The sequence below is a fragment of the Dasypus novemcinctus genome, chromosome 14, assembly GCF_030445035.2.
Source record: "Dasypus novemcinctus isolate mDasNov1 chromosome 14, mDasNov1.1.hap2, whole genome shotgun sequence".
NCBI classification, from domain to species: Eukaryota; Metazoa; Chordata; class Mammalia; order Cingulata; family Dasypodidae; genus Dasypus; species Dasypus novemcinctus.
The window spans coordinates 69,718,838-69,742,198 of NC_080686.1; the positions used below are offsets into that span (position 1 = coordinate 69,718,838).

The following is a 23,361-nucleotide window of genomic DNA, read 5'->3' on the forward strand; positions in this document are numbered from 1 at the left end:
CTCTCACATAACGTGGCTGGGGATATGGTTACGCAAATTAGTTTAGCCCTGAGCATAGATTCTACCTTTAATCCTGGAGTGGGGAGGGCTGCCCAACCTTGAAGCAAATGGGGAATGAGAGTGCTATTATCAAGAGTAAAAAGAATACATGCTAGGTGGCCACAAGCCTCAATAGCCACCATATTAGCTACAACTAAATAGGGAGCATTGGGTTTTCTTTCTTTCATCTATCATCTGTCTACCCACATGCATTTTTTAAAAAGGAAGCTTAAAATTAATTTTATCCTTCCAGAAATTAAATTCAAAGAAAAGTTTACAGAATGGAATATTGGCTAAAAACAAACAAACTTTTAACAGAGTCATGTATTCAGCCACCATTCAAATACTAACTTTTCATATACATATTTTGTTTTCTGATGTTCTAATTTAATGGTAGGTATTTGGAGAACCAAGAATAGACTGTGGGGTGCTGTGATAGTCAAGTGGTTAAGCACCTGCTTTCCATGTACAAAGTGCCAGGTTTGATCCCTGGTACTTTCTAAAAACAAACACATAAAAAAACCAACTCTCATAGGGGAGCAGATGTAGCTCTTCGGTTGAACACCGGCTTCCCATGTGTGAGGTCCTGGATTCTAAAGAATAGATTGCTAATATATCCATGAGTACTTCAAATAAAGCCATTTTAAAGAACTGAACAGTGTTCTATTGCTGTTTGTTCGAAGTTTAGTTCTATAAGAAGGCACTATAGGTCAGGATTCTAAGATATTAACTAGAGCAAAGTTTCTTTATGCTTAAGATGTCAGATCTGAAGTGCCTGAATTCCTCTTGAACAGTTCAGAGCCTGACTTGTTTCAGTATGGTGTGGGAAGCCATATGGCCTGCAATTACTCCTAATAAATACTTTGACTCTTTTCCAACATCTGTGTTGAGCCATATGGCATATTATGAGTGATTTTAATTTGAAAAAAAAAAAAAAAGGCGTTCATTCTTAGAAGAACCTTAGATGGCTTCTGGGACATCTGGTTTCAAGTAGCATGGCACTCTGCACTCTCAAATAGCTATATTAATTGGCTTATACAGTAGATTATTTAAAATTAGCTGCTTAAGTGTTAGAGAATGGTTTCTAAATATGGTGATTTTTGTTTTGATACAACTAATAATGATGAGCTCATCTTCTAAAAGTAATAAACTAAATCCAGATGCTTCTGCCAGACAGAAGCAGTAATAGTTGGGCTATTAATTTGGCTGCTATAACAAAGGCCAAAGAAGTAACTTAAACGAAATAGAATATTATTTTTGTCTCACACAACAGTCTGAGGATAAGTAGTCCTGGACAGTTTTTTGATGTTAAGGGAGAGACTCCTTCTAGGTCTTCTCGCATCCTTAGTATTCAACTCCCATCATTTGATCTAAAATGGCTTCTCCAGTGTACACCCCAATATCTACATTCCAGCTGGTGAAAAGAGGGGGAAGGAAAAGATGGAGCATAGACCTACAATGACCTTTCCTTGTAGGAGTATCACCCAGAAGTTGCCACATTACTTCTGTTCATTTCTCACCGGGCAGAAACTATCACATGGTAACACCTACAATCAAGAGGGCTGGAAAATCTTACCTGGACAGCCTTGCTGTCTATTTACATATATATCATGATATGATGACTAATATTAGGGAGAAAACTAGCAGGCAGTGACACAGCCTCTGAAGAAAGGAGACTGCTTAACTTCCTTTCCAGCAAGGCTAAGGTACTTCTGTCCACTTCTCCCAATAAGTGTATCACGTTGTCCAGATATAAACTATCATGGACAGAATAAAAGATTTTTGTACCCAAAAATGTTTCTACTGCAGTTAGCATGAAAGCTAGATTACAGCTTTTAAAAAAATTGTAATGTATATTTTTCTTTGTTAAAAATGCATATATTTGAAACTTTGGAAAATACAGAAAATTTAAATGAAGTAATAGTAAGTAATAATTCTATTAACCAGAGATAACCATTGTTAAGAGTTTAATGTATTTCTTTTATGGTTTTGCCCATGTGACTTTTTAAACAAAATTTTATAATTGGATACAATTTTACATTCTAATTTTTTATTTAACCTGAGCATATATATTTTCCCTACATCATTAAAATGTTATTGCAAATATCATTTTCTTTATGATTGAATTTTTTTAAAAACTATAGAAGTACCAGATTTTATTCAGCATGTTTCCAGTATTGGATGCTTAGGGTTTCCAGTCCTTGATGATATTAGTAATCCTACTATGAACATCTTTGGATATTAATTTTTGTCTGCATTTTAAATTATTCAAATAGAGTCCAAAAAATGTTATTACTGAGACATAGGGCAGGAAGATTTTTTTAACTCTTGATCTGTACTGCCAAATTACTTTCCACAAAGAGTTGTGAAATTTTTCCTTTCTACTAATTCTAATGGTCCATTTCCTATCACTCTCACTAGCATTATTTTTTTCACTAAAATCATTATAATTTAATAAAAATGGCTTATTTGATTATGTGAAAAGGACTCTTGCCTGCCTTTGGTTACTGAGTAGGCTGAGTAGGTTTTCACATGTGCCAGCACTGTTACCATATAAAGTCTATCATTTTGATCATTTATTCATCCCTTCTTTTAAGGCAAATATAAATTATCATGTGCCCAGACTGTGTTAGACACTAAAGAAGGTATCAAGTGAATGTATGACATCTTATTAAGAACATTTAAATGCAACAACAACCAACTTGATCTGGGAAAGAATCTTGAATAAAATATTTTTTGTTAAAGAGGGGTGTGTTGATTTGCTAAGGTAAATGGCACTTCATTTATGTGCCAAAGCTCATGCAATTTTCTCAGAGGAGAGACTTCAAATTCTCATTTCAAAGAACATTAAATCTGAATTTAGATAAAACTGTAACACATTTGATTATATGGTTTCAGAGTCTATGACAGATAAAAAACAGCAAATTAGAAAAGAGCAGCAGACACATTAACAACAAATATTGGCAGCCAAGAATTGCCAAAGAGGTGAGAGATAGGTTGTTTATACTTTTTAAAGAGAGACAAAACCAAAACATGAAATTATATTTTAAAAAATAACAACAGTTATAACAATAGAATAATGCTTAAGTAAATTATGGCTCATCTGTTCAAGGACTATTAAGAGCTTTAATATCACAGAAAAATACTTTTTTGAAAACTGGGTACAAGTTTGCATGTAGATTGTGATCACAAATATGGTTTTAAAAATTGAAAAGAGACATCCTAGAACTAAATGCACTAAAATATTAACTATTATTTCTTGGAGTGGGAAGATTACTTTTTTTTCTATTTTTTCATGTATTTTCTAAATTTTCTAACATATATGTATTACTCTAAAAGATACTTAAAATTTGTTATTTTTTAGGATAATCTAGAAATTTAAAAAGTCATTGTATATATTAGTAGCATATAGAATTATATAATCATTTGTATACATGATGATCACCAAGTCAAATAAAAAAGATAAAATTTATTTCCACAGACTCTTTTACGGGAGACATGGGAAAAAGTATAGTGTGTTTTTGAAGTATTTTCATGTGAAGTAAAAAATATGCTAAATGTGCAATTTAAAAAGGAAACTAGCAGAGATTCAAAACAATTAGGCATGATTTTGGGGGAAAAAAAGGTGATATTTAGGCAGTCATACCTTGGGAATGTCTCTTGGATGCTATTTAAATTATCTTTTCTGTAAAGGAATGATCATAATAAATGGTTGTACATTATGACATTTGAAAGGAAATTCTTAAATTAGAAAGTCAAACATCACTACACTTGGAAAGAGTGCTCATGCTATATAATATATATGGTAAACATTCTACGAATTAAAATTATACTTCAGACCAGTGTTACTAACAACTTAAACCAAAAAAAGTATTTAAAAGTTTTCATGTACCCTTTTCTTACATAAGGGTGGAATTTTTATGTAAATAGTTTTTCACCATTTCAGTAGGGAAATATGTTTTCTTTGATTTTAGGGGAGCAATTTTTTTACTACTTGTACTCAGAAGAGTTCCTAGTATTTTTCATAAAATTATTAAATGTATAAAATATTTTCTTTAATATTAGCTTGAAATTAAGGATATGTAGATTTTCTAAATTAACCACAGGAGCAATTAAATAATTATGTGTTTCCTTAATTAAGCGATAAATTATATTGAACACATTTTTACATGTGCCAGTCATTAAATTATTGTCTCTCAGATCCAAACTCACAGTGCTCAGCTTTGTGATGGGACTCAGCATACATTTTTACTTTGCCTTTTGCTTCCTGCTAGGCTCTGCCAATAGGGGGTGCCAGAGGGAGGCTGTGAAGCTGGAGGAGAAGGAACTTGCTCTACCCTGTCTGCCGGAATTTCCTATATCTCCCTATTTACCTTCCTTACTTTGGCAACAACTGAATGTAGTTTGCACTTTTTCTACCATTTGCAGATCCAGTTCCATCAGACCATCCTCTTTACAGACTCTAACACCAGCTGACCAGTAAATTACAGCCCCACAGGTTTAGGGTTGTCAGATTGAACAAAGAAAAATTCAGAGCACCCAGTTAAATTTGAATTTTAGATTAAAAAACCTATTTTTTAAAAATAAGTGCAACATACATGTCATGGAAGTTCCAGAAGAAGAAGAGAAGGAAAAGTGACAGAAAGATTATCTGAGGAAATAATGGCTGAAAATTTCCCAGCTTTCTTGAAAGAAATGAATTTACATGTCCAAGAAACACAGCATACCTGAATTAGAGTAAATATGAATAGACCTACTCAAAGACACATGCTACTTGGAATATCAAACGTCAAAGATAAAGAGAATATTCTGAGAGTAGCAAGGGAGAAGTAAACCATCACATACAAGAACACCCAGTAAGACTTAGTGTGGATTTCTCTTCAGAAACCACGGGGGTGAGAAGACAGTGGTATAATACAGTTGGGATACCGAAAGAGAATAAAACAATTGGGGTTATTTATAAATGTGATAAGAAGAAAAAATTTACAGATTTAATATGGTTGTAAAATAGATCAATTGTTAACTTTTAAATTTGATTAATTTCATTGTCCCACTTGCATCTGAATTTTTAAATGCAAATGAGTACTAAATTCATTATTTAGCAAAGTACTTAGTATACCGAGATGGATGTTCATCAGCTCAGTGGTATTTACATGGTGACTGCATTGTTCTTATCAACAAGGTTGTCCCAGTCTTCCCGCTTACTTTCTACCCTGTTCCTGCCATCAGCTATATTCATCCACTCTGATTGTGGCACTGTCGTGGATTGAATTATGTATGCCAATTTAGGCATGTTCTTGGTCTTCATTGGGTATGTGTGAACCCATTGTAAATAGGATCTCTTAAAGACATTTTTTTAGTTCAAGTGTGACCCAACTGAATGAGGGTGGGCCTTAGTCCAGATTAACAGAGTCCTTAATAAGCAGAAGAAGTTCAGACACAGAAAAAGCTGCAGGTAAGAGCTGGGAGCCTTAAGTCAGTGGAACCTAAAAGAGAAAGGAGAAGAGATGGCCATGTGTTGTGGGCAGGGATACAAGCCAAGGAACTCCAAGGATCACTGGCAGCCAGGACAAGTTTGAGACTTGAGGACATAGCTCGCCTTGCTCACTTCATGATTTTGGATTTCTCCTAGCCTCAAAATTGTGAGACAACAAATTCTGCTTGTTTAAGCCAACCCATGTGGTCTTTGTGATAGCAGCTGAGGAAACTTATGACAGGCACTTTAGACCTTACTTTCCACTTAGGTCAGTTTCTCACTATTTTTCTTGCCCAGAAAGAAAATCTATCAAACCCTCCTGAAATATGTGCCACCTCCTTTATTGCTGACTTGAACTGGTCTCTCATGAGCTCCTGAAATTCTTGACTCCTTCCTCTTTGCCATGGCTGTTTCGATTCCAAGATTTTTTTTTTTTTAAGATTTATTTATTTATTTAATCCCCCCCCCCCCCCCACCCCCCCCCCCCCCCCCCCCCCGGTTGTCTGTCTTGGTGTCTGTTTGCTGCGTCTTGTTTCTTTGTCCGCTTCTGTTGTCATCAGCGGCAGGGGAAGTGTGGGCGGCGCCATTCCTGGGCAGGCTGCACTTTCTTTTCACGCTGGGCGGCTTTCCTCAGGAGCACACTCCTTGCGCGTGGGGCTCCCCCACGCGGTGGACACCCTTGCGTGGCAAGGCACTCCTTGCGCGCATCAGCACTGCGCATGGCCAGCTCCACACGGGTCAAGGAGGCCCGGGGTTTGAACCACGGACCTCCCATATGGTAGACGGACGCCCTAACCACTGGGCCAAAGTCCGTTTCCCCCGATTCCAAGATTTTTAAACTGAGTCCGTATTCCCAGCTTGCCCCAGCTACGTTTTTGGCTTACTGCTTAGCTTTTGCTCTGATTGCCTTTTTATGCCCAGGCCTGGTTATACAGTGACCACTTGATTCTCACCCCTTCCTTTCTGATATTCTAAATTGCTTTTGACACTTGCAACTTTTCATCCTTGATTTGCCTTAAGCTTCTGTTTCTTACATAATTCCTTTCATCTTCCTTGAGGCTGTTGGTTAGCCCTGGCCTTCCTGCTGCCCACGTCTGCCAGCTGTTAACTGAATAAATAAGCAGAAAGTCTAGGCAAAAGTGGGAGACTATTTTTGCATGTCTGGTTATCTGTGAATATTCAGGGAAGGGTGTTGTAGAGCTTTGGGGCTGAGTTTGCAGATTCTGGAGACACATGCACTTTGCTCAAATCCTGGTTCAATCATTCACTACTTGTGGGACCCTAGGAGGTTTCCTTACCTTTCCATACTTCAGTTTATGAACAATAATATGAAAAGAGCAAGACTGTCTACCTCAAGATCATTGTAAAGATTACTTTAAATAAATTGCTTACAAGAGTCCAGCACTAAAATGCACTAAAATGTTAGCCATTATTATTATTAATCTTCAAATATGGTATTTGGTCATAATTCTTAATATCTAAAATTGAATGCTATATCTAAATGACTGTTTTTCTGACATTTGGAAATCATTATGAGTGGATTATTGAGTAGATTTAGCTTACCTTACACAAATATTGAGCCCACTATCTTTACATTGTGCCTATTTCAGTAAGTGAAAAAGAAAAATCATTATAGTAAATTGTTTGGCATCTTATTTCAGTCTGTATTTGAAGCATCCAAAGAGTGTTAGAAACCTAAAAGAATAAAAATCATAGAACAGCCTGGACCAGAATGGAAACTGTAGAGCAGCTGTTGCATAGCCAAGTTGCAGGGTTAGGCAATTAGTAATCTAGCTTAAATTTTGAATAGTGTTTGAATTTTGGATCCATGTATGAGATAAAGAACATTTTCACCTGTGGTCATTCTTAATCATCATGTTACATGTGTTCATTTTATATCATTGCACCTTTATCATCTGTCCAGTTCTTCACTTCAGGAAGATTTGGGGTGGTAATGGTTGGTTAAAATTCCAAACAGTTTCACTGGACTCCTGGCAGCAGTCCCAATGCTGGTTTTCATCCTAGGCTCACAGCAAAAGTGTGCATACTTATTGACCACATATTTCCAGTCAGCTGCATAAAATCATTATTCGTGATTTAGATTGAAAAACTTGATAGCGTGAAGAACGTTTTCTTTCTGTGTATGATTGCCTGGCAGCTATGACTCTAACCACACAGAATGATAGAGAATAAACAAAGTATCCTTTCAAATATTGTATATATTTGTATTTCTTTCTGATGAAGCAATATATTTCTTTTTATTTTAGAAAATAGTATATTACTGAAGCTATTACTTTGTGAGGAACAGTGAGGGACCAACATATTTAAATGTTCTCTATCCTCTAAATATGCAAAATTTCAGATGCTAAATATTTCCCTGAACATTCCTTGAGTAAATGAATAACTTGCCCTTTCAAACCTGAAACACATATTTGTTTCTTCATTCTTTTGGCTACCACTGCCTTTTAAATTAGTCAGAGGGAGACAAGAGGGAAGGTATAGACTTCTCACTTGAACAGCCTGCTAAAGATGGGAAAGAATGGTGCTATTCAAAGACACTCCATCCTTAGAGACTTAGAATTTGGGATGGAAATAAACCCAATGAAGAATGTTCGAAAGAAAACTGGCAAACCCACTGCAGAAGGCTGGATTCCAAGAAAATAGGCCCAATAACCATGAAACTGAGAAGTAAGTTTCTAAAATCATACCTATTTATCTATTTCTCAATTGCTTGAAATGTCAGTCATTAGTTGTAGAAATCATAGCCCTGCTACTGAGCATAACATTTATTTAACCAAATAGTGAAATCTTACACAAATTAGTATAGATATTTATATTTCTATTATTGCCTTTTTATGTAGTAACTACCAGAAATGGCCAACTTTTCACTTTTTCAAAAGAACATTTTTTATGTTAACTATCTGTAATTTTGATTCTGTAGTATGAATTGCTTTTTTTAAAAACGTCTTTAAAGCATTTGTTTTATTTCTATCGACATTGTTTGATTTGTTTTATTTCCATTTCCCATTTCATTAGTATAAATTTCTAGAAGCAAACATCTTTTTTCACTCTAAACATGAGAACAGATGAAAAAAATGAAATTATAATACATTAAATGTCACATTCATTTACAATATTTAGATTCCCCAAAGAATTGTTGTGTGGAAAAGAAAGTCAGAAGATTTTATTTTTTCCAGCCAGGGGCTAATGGATTTTCTAATGCTATCAAATCATTAATTTAAAAAATAATGGATTAAAAAAACTTGAAAGGTTTTTTTTAAAAAAAATAAACAAATATGTATCAAAAAGCAAATATTGGTCAAAACACAGAATAGCCCACTAAGAGAGAAATAAAAATAACAAAGACCTATTAGGTAAAGCAAGATTATGCGGAAGTATAGAAATAAAAGTTAATAATAAGCTAAAAACAGGGCACTTCTTCTGTGTGGCAGCTAAAAATAGCAAGCCATGAATTTTCTCCCCTTATTTATTCTATGTTGCCATCATCTAACATGGTAAACAAAACAGAAATGTTCCTGCTATCAAGAGCTTACTGTTTTTCCTTCACAGTGATGTTTGACAGTGAAGAGCATTAAATAAAAATAAGCGGTACTTTAGCACTTTAACTTAGCTTTTTTTTGCTAAATTTAAAAAGCCAAATTCCTTATTGTTTGAGTAAAGCTTAATAATAATAAAGTCAGAGAAAAATACCAGTTTCCTTAGAGTGGAGGAAAAAAGCATCAGCAGTGTTGTATTTCTTGTTTTTAGAAAATAACTCCTAAAGGTTATCACTTGACCAGCAGGCTTATTTTATGAAGGAATCACTAATTATAATATAGGGAGCCTTTGAAGAAGTCAGTAGACCTAATTACAGTTGAAGAAGTCAAGAAATAGAGAGGAAGGTTCTTTGAGAAAATTGGCAAAGAGATAAGAATCCACATCTTTGACCTTTCTAGGTACTCTTTCAGCAGTAATTGGAGATAAGTAATGTCCAACCATAGTTCTCACTGTATGTTATTTCTTTTTAGTCTAGCAGAGTCTCTTACCAATGAAATAGCACAGGAGCACCAAGTCCTGGCAAATACTAATATTAGATTCAAGAAGCTTTTTTGACTTATTTTGACACAATATTTGTTTCAGATAAATACTGTTTTAATTTCCTGGCTGCTTGAGCAAATACTATGCATTTGGTTGGCTTAAATAATGGGAATTTATTGGCTCAAGATTTTGATGCTCAAAATCCAAAATCAAGGCATCATCATGGTGATGCTTTCTCCCAGAAGACTGTGGTGTTCTGGGGCCACCAGCCATACTTGGTCCTTGGCTTTTCTGTCACATGGCACTGCACATAGTGATGTCTCCTGGCTTCTCTGGTTCCCTTGATTTCTGACTCCTTCCCATAGCTTTCTCTGTCTCTGTGGCCTTCCTTATAAGGACTTCAGTAATGGGATGAAAACCCATCCTGGGGGAGCGGATATAGCTCAAGTGGTTGAGTGCCTGCTTCCCATGTACAAGGTCCCAAGTTCCATCCCTGGTATCTCCAAAAAAAAAGTCCTGATTCAAATGGGCCACACCTTAACAGAAATAACATCACCAAATGTTCTCTTTACAAAGATCATACTGACAGGAATGGATTACATTTAAGAATATGTTTTTCTGGGGTATGTACTTCCAAGCCACCATGTATAGTGAGTGTACTTTTATGGAGTCCTACATAATTGTGCCAGAGTATGTCTAATTACAATTCATTTGAAATGAAGAATGCCTTTGCTCTGGCTTACTCTTACTACTCTGCCCCCAAACCCCTCATTCTGCTAGAGTTCCTTCACTCCCTAGGTATCCCTGTTACATTGGGCTCTTTTTCAGACAACCTCAGGGAGTTACCTACCATGGTGTCTGGTTCACAAAATAGACTATTTTGCTCTGCCACTGGAAGGAGTGCAACTCAGCTACTATGCAACCTCCTCTCTCTCTCAGGTCTGCAGCTGAAGGAAGTTCCTTAATTGGTCCCCTCGAAGGTCTTTAATTGGCTTGATATGAGGAGGATGCTCTCTTTACCCCCCTTCCTAATACATATGGAAGAGGAGTTTAAACACCTTAAAATCAGGACTGGAGGCAGGACTTCCATTTAAAGATGGCAGGCTATCTACAACCATTAAGGTTCACTCCTTTTCAAAACTTAACCAAAATAACAGTGGAAAGATTTTCTTTTTAAGACCTAAAAGAACAAAAAACAGAGGAAATAACATCAACAGACTGGGGCAGGCCAGAATGAAAAAGTTGAAAATGGGTGGATCTGGGGAGTGGGAAAGTGAAAGGTGTTAGAGGAATTGTTTTTAAGAAGCCTGGGAGAGCTATTTGCTGTTTCAGTTCATGTATAACTTTGATAAAATTTAAAATTACATTTATAACAGGATAAATCAAATCATCATGTTGGTTAAAAATTCACTTTAACTCTGTAAACTCAGCTTAAACAATATTAATTTCTTTATCATCTTGCACTTTACTTTTATACTTTCCTGGGATTGAAAAGGTACTCATTCAACCAAGGAGATTATTTATCGTCTCCAATCTACTATAGCAGCCATGGTCATAGATTTGGGTTGTGATTGGAAATTCTAGAACAGGACTTCTTGGTGCTATTTATAGGAAAATTTTATCCAAACTACTAGGTTAACAAGCCAAGTCCCTGCTTTTAATGGGGCTTTTCAAGTTCACACCTTTTCTTACAAACTGATGCATCCATCTGCCCTTAAGTAATTTTTACTATAGCTTCAGATAACTTTTTTCTGAACTGATTTAAAAGGTTATGTACCCATTACCCAGATTACAAGTAATCAGGTCTGCCTGATTGGATGCAGTCCTTTTTTTAAAGAAAAAACTTTTTGTACTGTATCTATCTCAATTATCTACCACTCTACATACTACAATAATTCAATTAATTTCCTCATGGAGCTTGCATATGGACAAAGGAAGACAACAACAAAAAAGTAAACCATATAGTTAATTAGACAATAAATGCTGTTGAGCCAGGTGAAGAGAATCAGGTGGGGGAGAGTGTTGGGTTTTTAAATGGTGGTGAATATCAACCTCATTGAGAAGATGATAAAGATGAGCAAAGACTTGAAAGATAGAGGGAATTTACAATGCAGAAACCTGGGGAAATGGAACTTCAAGAAGAACACAAGAAAGCCCTCAAGTAGAACCTTCCTTGGTACGTTTCAGGAGCATACAGATGAGCATGACTAAAGTGGAGTGGACAAGGGGAGAATAAATGGGAGATGAGTTTGTAGAGGTAATGAGGACCATATCATATAGCATCTTATAAGCTTTTACTCTGGGCTGTAGGACTAAAGCTCTTCCTCAGAGTGAAATGAGGAGTGGTCAGTGATTCAGAGCAAAGAAGTGACAAAATCTAACATTTTGAAAGATTCTTTCTGACTGGATATGGAGAATAGACCAGCAAGGATGGAAGCAGAGATACTAATTGGGAAGTTACTGCATGATCCAGGTGAAAGATGATGGTAGTTCAGATGAACATGGTAGTTATGGAGGTAGTAAAAGTGGTCACATTTTGGATATACTTTAAAGGTAGAGCCAACAGATTTTCCTTATGGATAGGGAGAGGGGTTTGAGATAGCAGAGAGAAGGTTTACAAAATTAAAGAGACTTGAGGAGTAAAATATTTCTCCAAGATTTTTGGTCTAAGGAAATGGATGGATTTGCCATCAAGTAAAGTTGGAGAGAAGAGAGTAGAGATGGTTTGCTGAGAATCAGGAGTTTCTGAATATATTGCATTTGAGAAGTCAAGTAGACATTCAAATGGAGATATAGAATAGGTAAGTTGACTATACAAATCTGGAGTTTGGACTAAATATAGACTGGAAATATTAATTTGGAGGTTCACAACACATAGATGATAACATATTGATGAAATCACCCAAGGAGTAGTATAGATAAATGGCCAAAAACCAGGGCCTAGGTACTCCAGTGTTGGGAATAAGTAGATATTTCAAAAGAGACTGTGAAGCAGTAACCAGCAGAATAGGAAAAACACAGGAGATTGTGGTATACTGGAAGCCAGTGAAGAAAGTATATTTAAGAGGAGATAGAGGTCAACATATTGAATAGAAACTGAGGCTGGACCATTGGATTTGAAAAGGTGGAGGTAATTTGTGCTTTAACGAGTAATTTCAGTGGAGCAATGGCCTTGAAACCCCAGTTGGAATAGATTTAAGAGAGAGCATGGGAAGAAAGAAACTGGAAATGAATACAGGGAAATTTCAAGGAGTCTTTATATAAAAGTAACTGATGTAGAAGATGCTTATCCATGGAGTATGTTGGGCCAAGAGAGGGCTTTTTTAAAATGGGAAAAATAACATTTTTATATGAACAAAAGTAATCCAGTAGGGAGAGAAATATTTGATGATAAAGAAGAGAATGGAGAGTTTCAGAAGGAATGTCTTTGAATAGGTAAGAGAGGATGGGAAGAAATAGCTCAAAAATGGAAGCTGGAATTGTTTATCTATGCGAACAATTAAGATGGGAGCAGATGCTGGCAGGAGAGTGGTTGTGGTACTGTGGAAGTTCTCTGGATGCTTTGTTTTTCAGTAAGTCAGGGAGCAATATTCTCAGTGGAGAATAACAATGGAAGAATTGTTGGGGGTTTCAGGAGAGAGGGAACAGTGTGAAATTGTCTTTTAAGAAAGTGGAATAGTTTGCTTATAACTATATAGTAATGTTTGAAAATACAAAAAAAAAAAACAAAAACCTTAATAATCTCAACATTAAATGTTCTCAGACTAATTTGTTTAATTTCTCCTATCAGTTAAAATAGGTCAATTTTCAATCATTAACAAGTTTTTGTTCAACATATATGCACATGTGCGGCCACTGCTGTGCCTGGATAAACTGAACAACTTGGATTTTCTTCCCCATCCTCCTGAAACCTCTCCATATTCCCATTTCACATGTTCTCCCATTGTGATTGGCATGAGTCCAGATGAAAATGTTAATATTTGAACTGATGAATATTAATATTTTTGAGCTACGAAGAAGGAAATAAAAGGGTGCTGTCATGCCATACCCTAGATAAAAAGCAGGATGAAGGAACAAATATTCATAATCTATCTCAGGAGAACTCCCCTGCTATCTTCCATTACTTTCAGTAGAATTGCCAGATAATGGTTTAACCAAATACCAAACACCTTACTTTAATGATCTGATTTTTCAAACAAGGAAAGAAATGTTCATTGTTTCTTGGTTTTCACTTGTTTATTGTGGCAGTTTGAGATTATTTATGAATTCCAAAAAAAGATGTTGATTATGTTTGTAAACTGGTCTATTCCTCTGGGCAAATAACCCTTTGATTGTATTAGATTCAGCTGAGATGCCTTTGATTAAATTATGTTAAGATTAGGGCTTTGATTTGACCATGTCACTAGGGTGACTCAGTTTCAGTCCCCACCCCTTTTGTAAGCCATATAAAAATTCAGTCAAGTATACATACAAAAGATACACAGAGAGGATACATAAGAGATAGAGATTACTCCATAGGCATGGAAGAGGAGAGAACTTGATGGTGGGGTCCCCAGAGAAAGATGAGCTCTGCCTGATCATTTGCAGCTGTAGAGAACAGAGCAGCTACAGCTGACATTAGAAGAAGCTGGGCCCATGGTGCCTTAAGAGGAAGAAGGAAGGAGAGACCAGGCAGACATCACTGGCATCTTGCTCCAACATGTGGCAACAGACTTTGGTGAGAAAGTACCTCTTATGATACTTTGAGTTGGACTCTTTTAGGGCCCTGTAACTGCAAGCTCTTACCCAAAATAAATACTTTTTATAAAAACAGATTTCTGGTACTTTGCATCAGCACCCCTTTGGCTGACTGATACATTTGAAAAAAAAAATTTTGAAATAATCCCTCACTTACTTTTTGTTTTTTAAAGGAATTTCAGGGGTTGAACCTGGACCCTGTACATGGGAAGGAGGTGCTCAACCACTGAGCTACACCCACTCCCCTCCCTCACTTACTTTTAAACCAAGCAGTTTCGTATAGTTGGGTGTGATGGTTAAGAGCGTGCATCTGAACTAGATCTAGACTGCCTGGCTTCAAGGTTAGGGCTTATATTTCTTAGCTGCATGACCTTAGAGTGTTATTTAATCTCTCAGTGTTTGGTGTTTTAATAGCTAATTCCTAGAGTCATTCTAAAAATTAAGCAGTATTATTATAATACATTACCTTTTACTACTTGTTCCCAGCATTCCCAAGTCCATATAACTAATAAGTAGAGGAACTTGGAATACTGCCATCACCACCACAATTGTGAAATCCGATTCTTGTGGGGCCCAATAACACAGTCAGCTGTTTCCTGCCTGGAAATAAAATCAGGAGGCAAGAGTGAGTTTTCTGTGTTCCTTGAATTGAAAACTCCATTTTTACAGACAGAAAGGATAGTTCAGATTTCATTTTTCTGAAGATATCAGTTCCTTTTTAATTCCACAGTATGTAAAGGCTTGATGGATTATTTAAATACAAGGTTATTCGGGTAAGGGAAATGATAGGACACTTTGGCCTAAAATGCAGATGCATGTTCTTTTTTTTATACTTTTTAAATTAATGTTAATAGATCACAGAGAAAGTTACATTAAAAACATTTAAAAACATAAAAAACATAAGTGGATCTCATATACCCCACTCTCCACCCCCCACCTCATCATTTTTGTAAATTGTATTTTTTTGAGGATATATACATCACAAAAAATTGTTGCATTAAAAAATATGAGGTTCCTGTATACCCCCCACCCCCCACCCCACTCCTCCCACACCAACAACCTTCCCTGTCACTGTGGCACACTCACTGCTCTTGGTGAACACATTTGGGAGCACCGCTGCACCACATAGATAATATTTTACCCTATAGTTCACACTCTCCCCCAGTATATTCAGTGGGTTATGACAGGATATATAAAGTCCAGCATCTGACCCTGCAATATCATTTAGGACAACTCAAAGTCCCAAAAATGCCCCCACATCACATCTCTTCTTCCCTCTTCCTGTCCTCAGCAACTACTGTGGCCGCTTTCTACACCTCAATGCTACAATTTCTTTTATTACTAGTCACAAGTTTTATAGCATTTTCGACACACTGCTACCCCCTGCTGGTTGGCTATTTTGTTTCTTCATGTGTACCCTTATAAAATGGGAATCCTGTATTTTAAGCATAATTGGTTCTGTAATCCCACAACTTTTCTAATTAAATATTTTTTGAAAAATAAACAGGACTATCTAATCCAGATTATAGAATCATACTGAAGAGGAAACTGGGGCCTGAAAGTGACCAAACTGATGGTGGCAGATTTAGCATTAGGTTACCAAAAAGTCACTTTTTCCTACTTTACTATATTGCCTCGTAAACTAAAGGTCAATAAATTGTTTATTGGGCGCCTGCTATGGGCTTGATATTGATAGAAGCACTGAAGATGGAGGAGTGACAAACAAGTTTACTACACTGATAGGAGTAGCATTGTTGTGGGAGGAAGTAGCCAATAAAAAAATAATTTGGATAATGATGATGCATTAAATAGTAATGCTGATACCCTTTATAGGCTGTGTTCTAGGCATTATTAAAAGCACATTCCATGATTTGTTTCATTTGATCCTTACAGCATATCTCAAGTGGATAGTTCACTTAACAGATGAAGATACTGAGAGAAAGCCAGAATGATCATAAGCTTTGGAACCAAGATTTGAAATAAAACCAATTGGCTTGAGAAGTTATTAGAGTAGGCATCACTGAGAAGATGTTGAAATGAGGTCAAAATGATGATAAGGAGCCAAGCTTTCAAAGATTTTAGGGGAAAGCATGCCAAGCAGAAGGATGAGCAAGCACAAAAGCCCAGGAGTGAAAATGAGTTTTGAATATCAGAGTGTGGGAAAAAAAGGCCCACGTGGCTATTTAAAAGAGCAAGCAGAGAATGTATCAGAAGCCAGACCATACTGAGGAGCTTAGATTTTATTCTAAATTACAAGAGGAAGCCATTGAAAGATATGAATCAGAGAAGTGACATTATCTGATTCATAGTATTAGGAACTCACTCTGTGTGTTGAAGGTAAATAGATTGTAGGACAAAAGTTGGCAAAGGGTAACTAGTTGAAAGGTGATAACTTAAGTCTCACCTATGCCCCATCTTCTGGAGGCCTAATGGTTGTGGGTCCTCCAGCCATTCCTCTCACCAGAGCCTCAGCCTGTTTGCCTTTTGTCCCTCTGTGAGAGGGGACTCTCAGCACTGGGCACCCTACGCTAAATATCATCTGACAGTGGGACAGCATCCCTTAGTCACATGTTGTGGCACCAAATGCAGCCTGAGATTGCCTTTGCTTTTCTACCTAATGTGGCCCATTTAACTGTGGAATTGAGCTTGTAGCCAACTAAATAGTTATGTGTTGAATTTAACCCTTACAAAGTCCCACACCATGTAGTTAGCAATAGAGTATTTTAAATCCCTCTTTTTAGACAAATAAGACCAATACTCACGTTTCTAAATACAAAACCTTGTTTTAGTTCTACATTTTCTTCCCAGCAATAAGAAACTGAAATTTTAGATTTTAATACCTCCGATTTCCCTTTTTCTTTTTTTTAGATTTTTATTTTTTATTTATTTCTCTCCCCTTCCCTCCCACCCCCTATTTTCAGCTGTCTATGTCCACTCACTGTGTGTTCTTCTGTGTCTGTTTGTGTTCTTGTCAGCGGCTCTGGGAATCTGTGTCTCTTCACTGCATCATCTTGCTCCGTCAGCTCTCCAGTGTGCGGCGCTACTCCTGGGCAGGCTGTGTTTTTTTGCACAGAGCAGCTCTCCTTGTGGGGTGCACTCCTTGTGCATGGGGCTCCCCTATGCAGGGGACACCCCTGCGTGGCACAGCACTCCTTGCATGCATCAGCACTGCATGTGGGCCAGCTCACCACACAGGTCAGGAGGCCCTGGGTTTGAACCCTGGACCTCCCATATGGTAGGCAGACACTCTGTCAGTTGAGCCAAATCCGCTTCCCAGATTTCCCTTTTTCGTAGCCCCTACTTTGAGGAAATTCTTCTAAATCTCCTTAACTTTTGGGGGCATAGCCCTGTATGATAAAAAGCCCCTTTGTTCCATAAATGTAGTAGCAGATCTATAGTGGAATGATAAAGAATCAGTCTCAATGGCAGACTTGGCCCAGTGGTTAGGGCATCCGTATACCACATGGGAGGTCCGCGGTTCAAACCCCGGGCCTCCTAGACCTGTGTGGAGCTGGCCCATGCGCAGTGCTGATGTGTGCAAGGAGTGCCCTGCCACACAGGAGTGTCCCCGCATAGGGGAGCCCCAGGCTCAAGGAGTGTGCCCCGTAAGGATAGCCGCCCAGCGCCAAAGAAAGTGCAGCCTGCCCAGGAATGGTGCCGCACACACGGAGAACTGACACAACAAGATGACGAAACAAAAAAAGAAACACAGATTCCTGTGCAGCTGACAACAACAGAAGCAGACAAAGACGACGTGGCAAATAGACACAGAGTACAGAGAACCGGGGTGGGGGAGAAGGGGAGAGAAATAAATAAATAAATGAATAAATCTTAAAAAAAAAAAAAGAATCAACCTTATTTCTCTAAGTAGTAAACATCAATGAAAACAAGGTAATCAGAACCAAATTTTCCATTATTTCAGTGACAATGTGTATGTTATCAACATGTATGTATGTTGAGCTGGTAGTATCAGAGATCAAGCTACAATATTTAGACAAATTTAAAGCTTTATTCTATCATCTATAATGTCCACAGGTAGGCAGCCCAGGTTCTACAACGTCATCAGGATGTTCTGCCATCCTTAGCACATGCCTTCCACCTTTGACATGGCTGCTAGCACTCCAGCCATCAGGCTTCCCAAATATCTTCACCTGAACATCCCTCCCATCTATCAAGCTTCACTCTCCCTGGAAACCCACACCTTTTTCACCCTTCACCTGTAGCACTCTCCTGCTGAGCACCTGTTAGTTTTTAAGGGCTGCTGTGACAAACTAGGCAGTTTATAGCAATAAATTAATTCTCTCACAGTTCTAGAGGCTAAAAGTTTGAAATCAAGTTGTCATTGTGGCCATGCTATCTCTGACAGCTCTAGAAGAGGATCTTCCCAGCTTCCAGTGGTTACCAGCAATCCTTGTCATTCCTCAACTTGTGGCAGTGTAACTCCAATCTCTGCCTCAGTCTTTGGCACATGGCCGAATTCTCCCCGTGTGACTCTGACTCTATCCGGATTTCTCTCTTCTTTTAAGGATTCCATTCATATTAGATATTTATGATCCTCCCAATCCAGTATGAGTTTGTCCTAACTTGATTACATCTGCAAAGACCCTGTTTCCAAAAGAGGTCACATTCCCAGGTATTAGGGGTTAGGAATTCACTGTGTCTTGTGGGGGGACATGATTTAACCCATAACAACACCTTCCCCTTTAAAACTTGTTTTTGTTTTGTTTTTGGTTTTTTGGTTTTGTTTTTTTTTTTTTGAGGTACTTGGGCCAGGGATTGAACCTGGGACCTCATATGTGGGAAGCTGGCATTCAACCACTGGCCACATCTGCTCCCCTGAATTCGTTTTTCATTTTTGTTGGCTTGCTTGTTTTCCTTTTTAGAAAGCACCAGGGACCAAACTCTGGACCTCCCATATGGGAAGCAGGCACTCAACCTCTTGAGCCACATCTGCTACCCTAAAACTTTTGTTAGCAACAATTACCTCCTAAAGAGATAATCTGTTACTGTGTCTGAAAAATTCTTTCTCTGAAGTGTCCAATTTGTTTCTCCTTTCTATCTCCATTGCAATTCAGGTTCTTGTTGGCTCTTAAAAACTGCAATAGTCTCTCACCCCCAGTTTCCCATTTTCATCAATTTTACTCACTATTGCCAAATTGATCTTTAGAAAGCATAAATCTGACTTGTCAAATGAGAAAAATAGTTATGTTTGAGGAGATTGAAGTCACAAATGCGCTTGACTTTTGTTCTGCCATTTATTAGCTACAGGCACGAGAACATGAACTTTTCTAAGCTTCAGTGTCCTCATTTATAAAATGAAGATAAACCAGTACTCAGCTCATAGATTGTCATGAGTTAAATGAGATAATGCATGCCAAGCATTTACTAAACTACTTGGCACAGAGTAAGCACTCAATAATTGTTAAGTAGTACTCAATAATTATTAGCTTTTGACAATGGATACTGAATTAAAAACAAAATCTTCAACTTGGCAGTAAATGCCTTCCACATCAGGTACCCAATTAATTGTTAAAGCTTCATCACCCATTTTCACCATTTATATAAATATTACATAAACCCAGCAATACTGAACCATGTGATGTTTCTTAAATGTGTCCTCACATTTCCCCTGTTCTTTTCTCAGGTTTTTCCTCTAACTGAGTCCTTGAGTCCTCTCTTCCTTTCCTTTGCTCCCTCTCTTCTAAGACTTCTTTTGGAAAGCTTTTCCTTCAACAGTATAATTGCATTCTTTGAACTCTGTATCATTTCAAATGTAGTTTTCCTATGTTAACCTCTGTCCTAGCATATTCATTAATCTGCCCCACTGACTCTTTTAGACTCTAATCTTGAGATCAGGGCCTAGGAATGGCAGGGCTACCATGTGTAACTGTACATGTTGACTCTTTCCCAAGAACACTAGCCAAGGCTCTGATTTGAGGCTGAAATACAAACTGAGCTCTCCTGGCCAAACTGAGCACTGACAAGAAGAGTGTCCTTTTTTACTTGCATAAAAGTACCATATTGAACAGTGGGCCCAGAATTTATTTTACTCACTTCATCCCATGAAGCATATACACATAGAAGGTGTTCAGTCAACCTGATTTAATTTGGTTATTTAACTAAGTTCAGTTGTTGAAAATAAAACCAAAAACTCAAGGTTTAGAATACACTTTGGTCGTTTACCAAGGCTGTATGGAGAAAGGCATGGGGTCAGGATAGATTAGGGAGTGGGGGGCAGGGCATACTAATCCCCGGTGAACAGCTTCCATATCTCATGTGCTTGGTAGACTGTGGTTTATAGCCACAAAAGAGGTGTGATGGATTTGTTTTACCATACATCATGCTGAAACAGCCCATCATGGTGAAATGTTAAGGAACATTGTATAATATTCTTTTAGACCACAGATTAAAAACTTTGAGGATTCTTTGGTAAGATTGCTGATGACATACTTTTGGAAGGAGTCACAGAATGTCTGGGAAGAGTAAAACATAAGTGTCTATTAGATTGCTACAACTTTAGCTTTTTCTCTAACTGGCAGTTTATAATATATGTGGCTCTGTTTTGAGAGTTGATCTCTTCTTTGTTCCCAGTAAAATGAATCCCTCAATTTGGATGTCAGTACCTTTTTTTTTTTTTTTTTTTTTTAATGTAAAACGATCTTGTGACCTTTTAAATCAATACAAAGTATAGCCAGCTATTTCATCTGGCAGTTTGTAAAAGTGGTTCCAGTCAGGGATGGTTCTCTTTGTTACAAACAGGAATGGTGTAATGACATCACCTCCCTAGCCCAGTGCCGTGGAAGCTCAGAAACTTCCACCCTCCCATCCCCAACAGCTACTTCACTGATGCTACTTCATTTTAAGAACTTTATTATTTAGTTGAGTGTTAGAGCCCTTGTTTGGAGACCTCTTGAGGTTCTCATCTGCCACTGTCTTCAGTGTGAATGAGTTCAATATCTTTTCTAAGAGCAAGGTTGGTTAAAGAGAACAAAAATCGTTGACACTTAAAAAAATAAGAGGATGTCAGCTAGGATGAAGCATGGAAATTTGACCATAGGACACTGGTAAAAACTGACTAATTCACAGTGCTGCTAGAGAGTCAGAACTGACTGAAAAGCACAAACAGCAGAGTGAGCACAAATGAATCAGAACTGGTCTCATCCATTCAAGGGTACTCAGTCTTTACACAAGCCTCCATGCCCATCCGGACAAGTACTACATATGAGGGAAAGGGCCATATGGAGATGCTGGAATTGGAAAGCACCTGCCAGATCTAAAGCAAGTAGTTCCTGTAAGCTGTTGCCCTGCAATGACTGTCCACAGTGCCATATTTTTTTTCAGTGGAAAGTGTAAATCTAGATTTTTATGCAAAATCTCTTGATCTTTAAGTGTTGGCAATTAATTCACTTAAAGAAATCTGTATGGGAGCCAGATGCGGCCTGTGGACTATCCATCTGAAGTTCAATTACAATAGACTTCTGGTCCCTGGACTCTGAAGAAGGATCAGGCACAGAACTAGCTTTTTGCTTTATTAGCAACCAGTCTTGTCAGTACATTTCTGTTCCTATAGAAGCATGGTTTTCCTGTAGGAATGGCAGATCTCTACCTGACGGGGGAAAAAATCGGCGAGAAAGCCAGCATATGTTTCATTTTTTTGGTGACTTTTACCAGCATGCAATAATGGTGGAAACGGCCTTTTCCTCTTCACTTGTAAATGAGCCCAGAAGTATAATAGGGATGAAGTGCATTCAGTAAATGGTCAATAAAACCCTCGAGCATTATTCAAATCCTCAATAACCTGATGAACTTATAATGCAGTGCACACGTATTTTTTGGAAATCTGTCTGTGGCATGTCTAGCTATAATCTGTTAGAAATCCAGGTCAGAGGGGACTAGTTATCAGGAACTCTTCTTAAAGAAAGTGTTGAATAAGGCATTAGATTTCTGAAAATGTATTTCAAATATTTCTTCTTCCTAATTTACATATCTTAAAGCAAAAGGGAGAAGACAAATTTAATGTGAACAATTTTGCCTAGTAAAATTCTTTAAAAATCTACTTTTGGTACTTTGTGTTGTCCAATCAGAGAAGGGGATAACATTACCACATATTTCTGTAATGCTTTATAGCTTACAAAGTTCTTCTAGTCATTTGATGCTCATTATAACCTAGAGAGAGGTAGAACTGTTTCCATTTTTTTAGATGAAGAAATTAAGCTTGGAAGTTTGGTTAAGTTACTCTCCCTTCATTGGTTCTCTAATGCCTTCAAGATGAGTTCACAAGGTCCTCCACGATCTCGCCTCTCCTTTCCTTTCCAGATCATGCCTTTCCAAATTCCCCTTCACTGCAGCCATATCAAGCTACTTTCTTTTCCCCATTTGCTAAGCAGTCTCTTGCCTCCGGACCTTTACAGATGGTATTCCGTCTGTCACCTCCTCTGACCAGCCTCTGCTGATTTATCTGGTCTCTGTTTGGACATCATATCCTCTGAAAATCTGTCCCTGATTCCACCAGTGCTGAAGTGGGTGGCCCCTGTGTGTTTCCGTAGCACCCTATGCCTATCCCTATCATGGTTCTAACTGCTCCTTCTGTAACGGCTTGTTACAGAAGCCGATAAGACAGAGACTGTCTTATCCATCACTGGATCCAAGGGCATAGCACGGTTTATGAGCCATGTGGGTCTTCCAACTGATGAATAAGTAAACAACTTGATTAATTAGTTGTTTGGACTAATTGGGAAGTTGCAATACTAGAATTGCCTATGCAAAATCATCCAAGTCCTGGGCCTCCGCACTATTCCATTGCTGACTTCTGGTCCATTGTAATTTGCTCAACCCTTCCCTTTTAGAGTCCCACATGATGATCCCCACCCCTCACCCAAACCCTATTAACTTGATCTGGTGGATTATTGTACCCTGGGTACAGTGAAATCCATAATATGACTAGTTCATTCTTCCCCACCTCTTTTCAAATTTTGTATTGATTTTCCAAGCTGATAGCTCAGTCATTTTATGTATTCCTCCTTCTGTGAGTGTGATGCCTTATACGGTATCTCTTTCTGGCTCTCTGCTTC

At 37.7% G+C, this 23,361-nt stretch overlaps 1 protein-coding gene across 12 annotated transcripts in view; it reads left to right on the forward strand.

Moving 5' to 3' along the window:
- The window catches only part of OXR1 (oxidation resistance 1), a 531,828-nt gene that overhangs the window by 324,557 nt on the left and 183,910 nt on the right, over positions 1 to 23,361 (forward strand). Inside the window, exon 1 of one of the 12 annotated variants that reach the window (XM_071207995.1) lies at positions 7,992 to 8,203. The exons of 10 other annotated variants lie outside the window; for them this stretch is intronic. In XM_071207995.1, coding sequence (XP_071064096.1) covers positions 8,191 to 8,203 — 13 coding nt within the window. In that variant the 5' untranslated portion in view covers positions 7,992 to 8,190. Of the gene's footprint in view, positions 1 to 7,991; positions 8,204 to 23,361 lie in introns of those variants that run through there. One more of the 12 variants, XM_071207991.1, reaches the window with a different exon arrangement.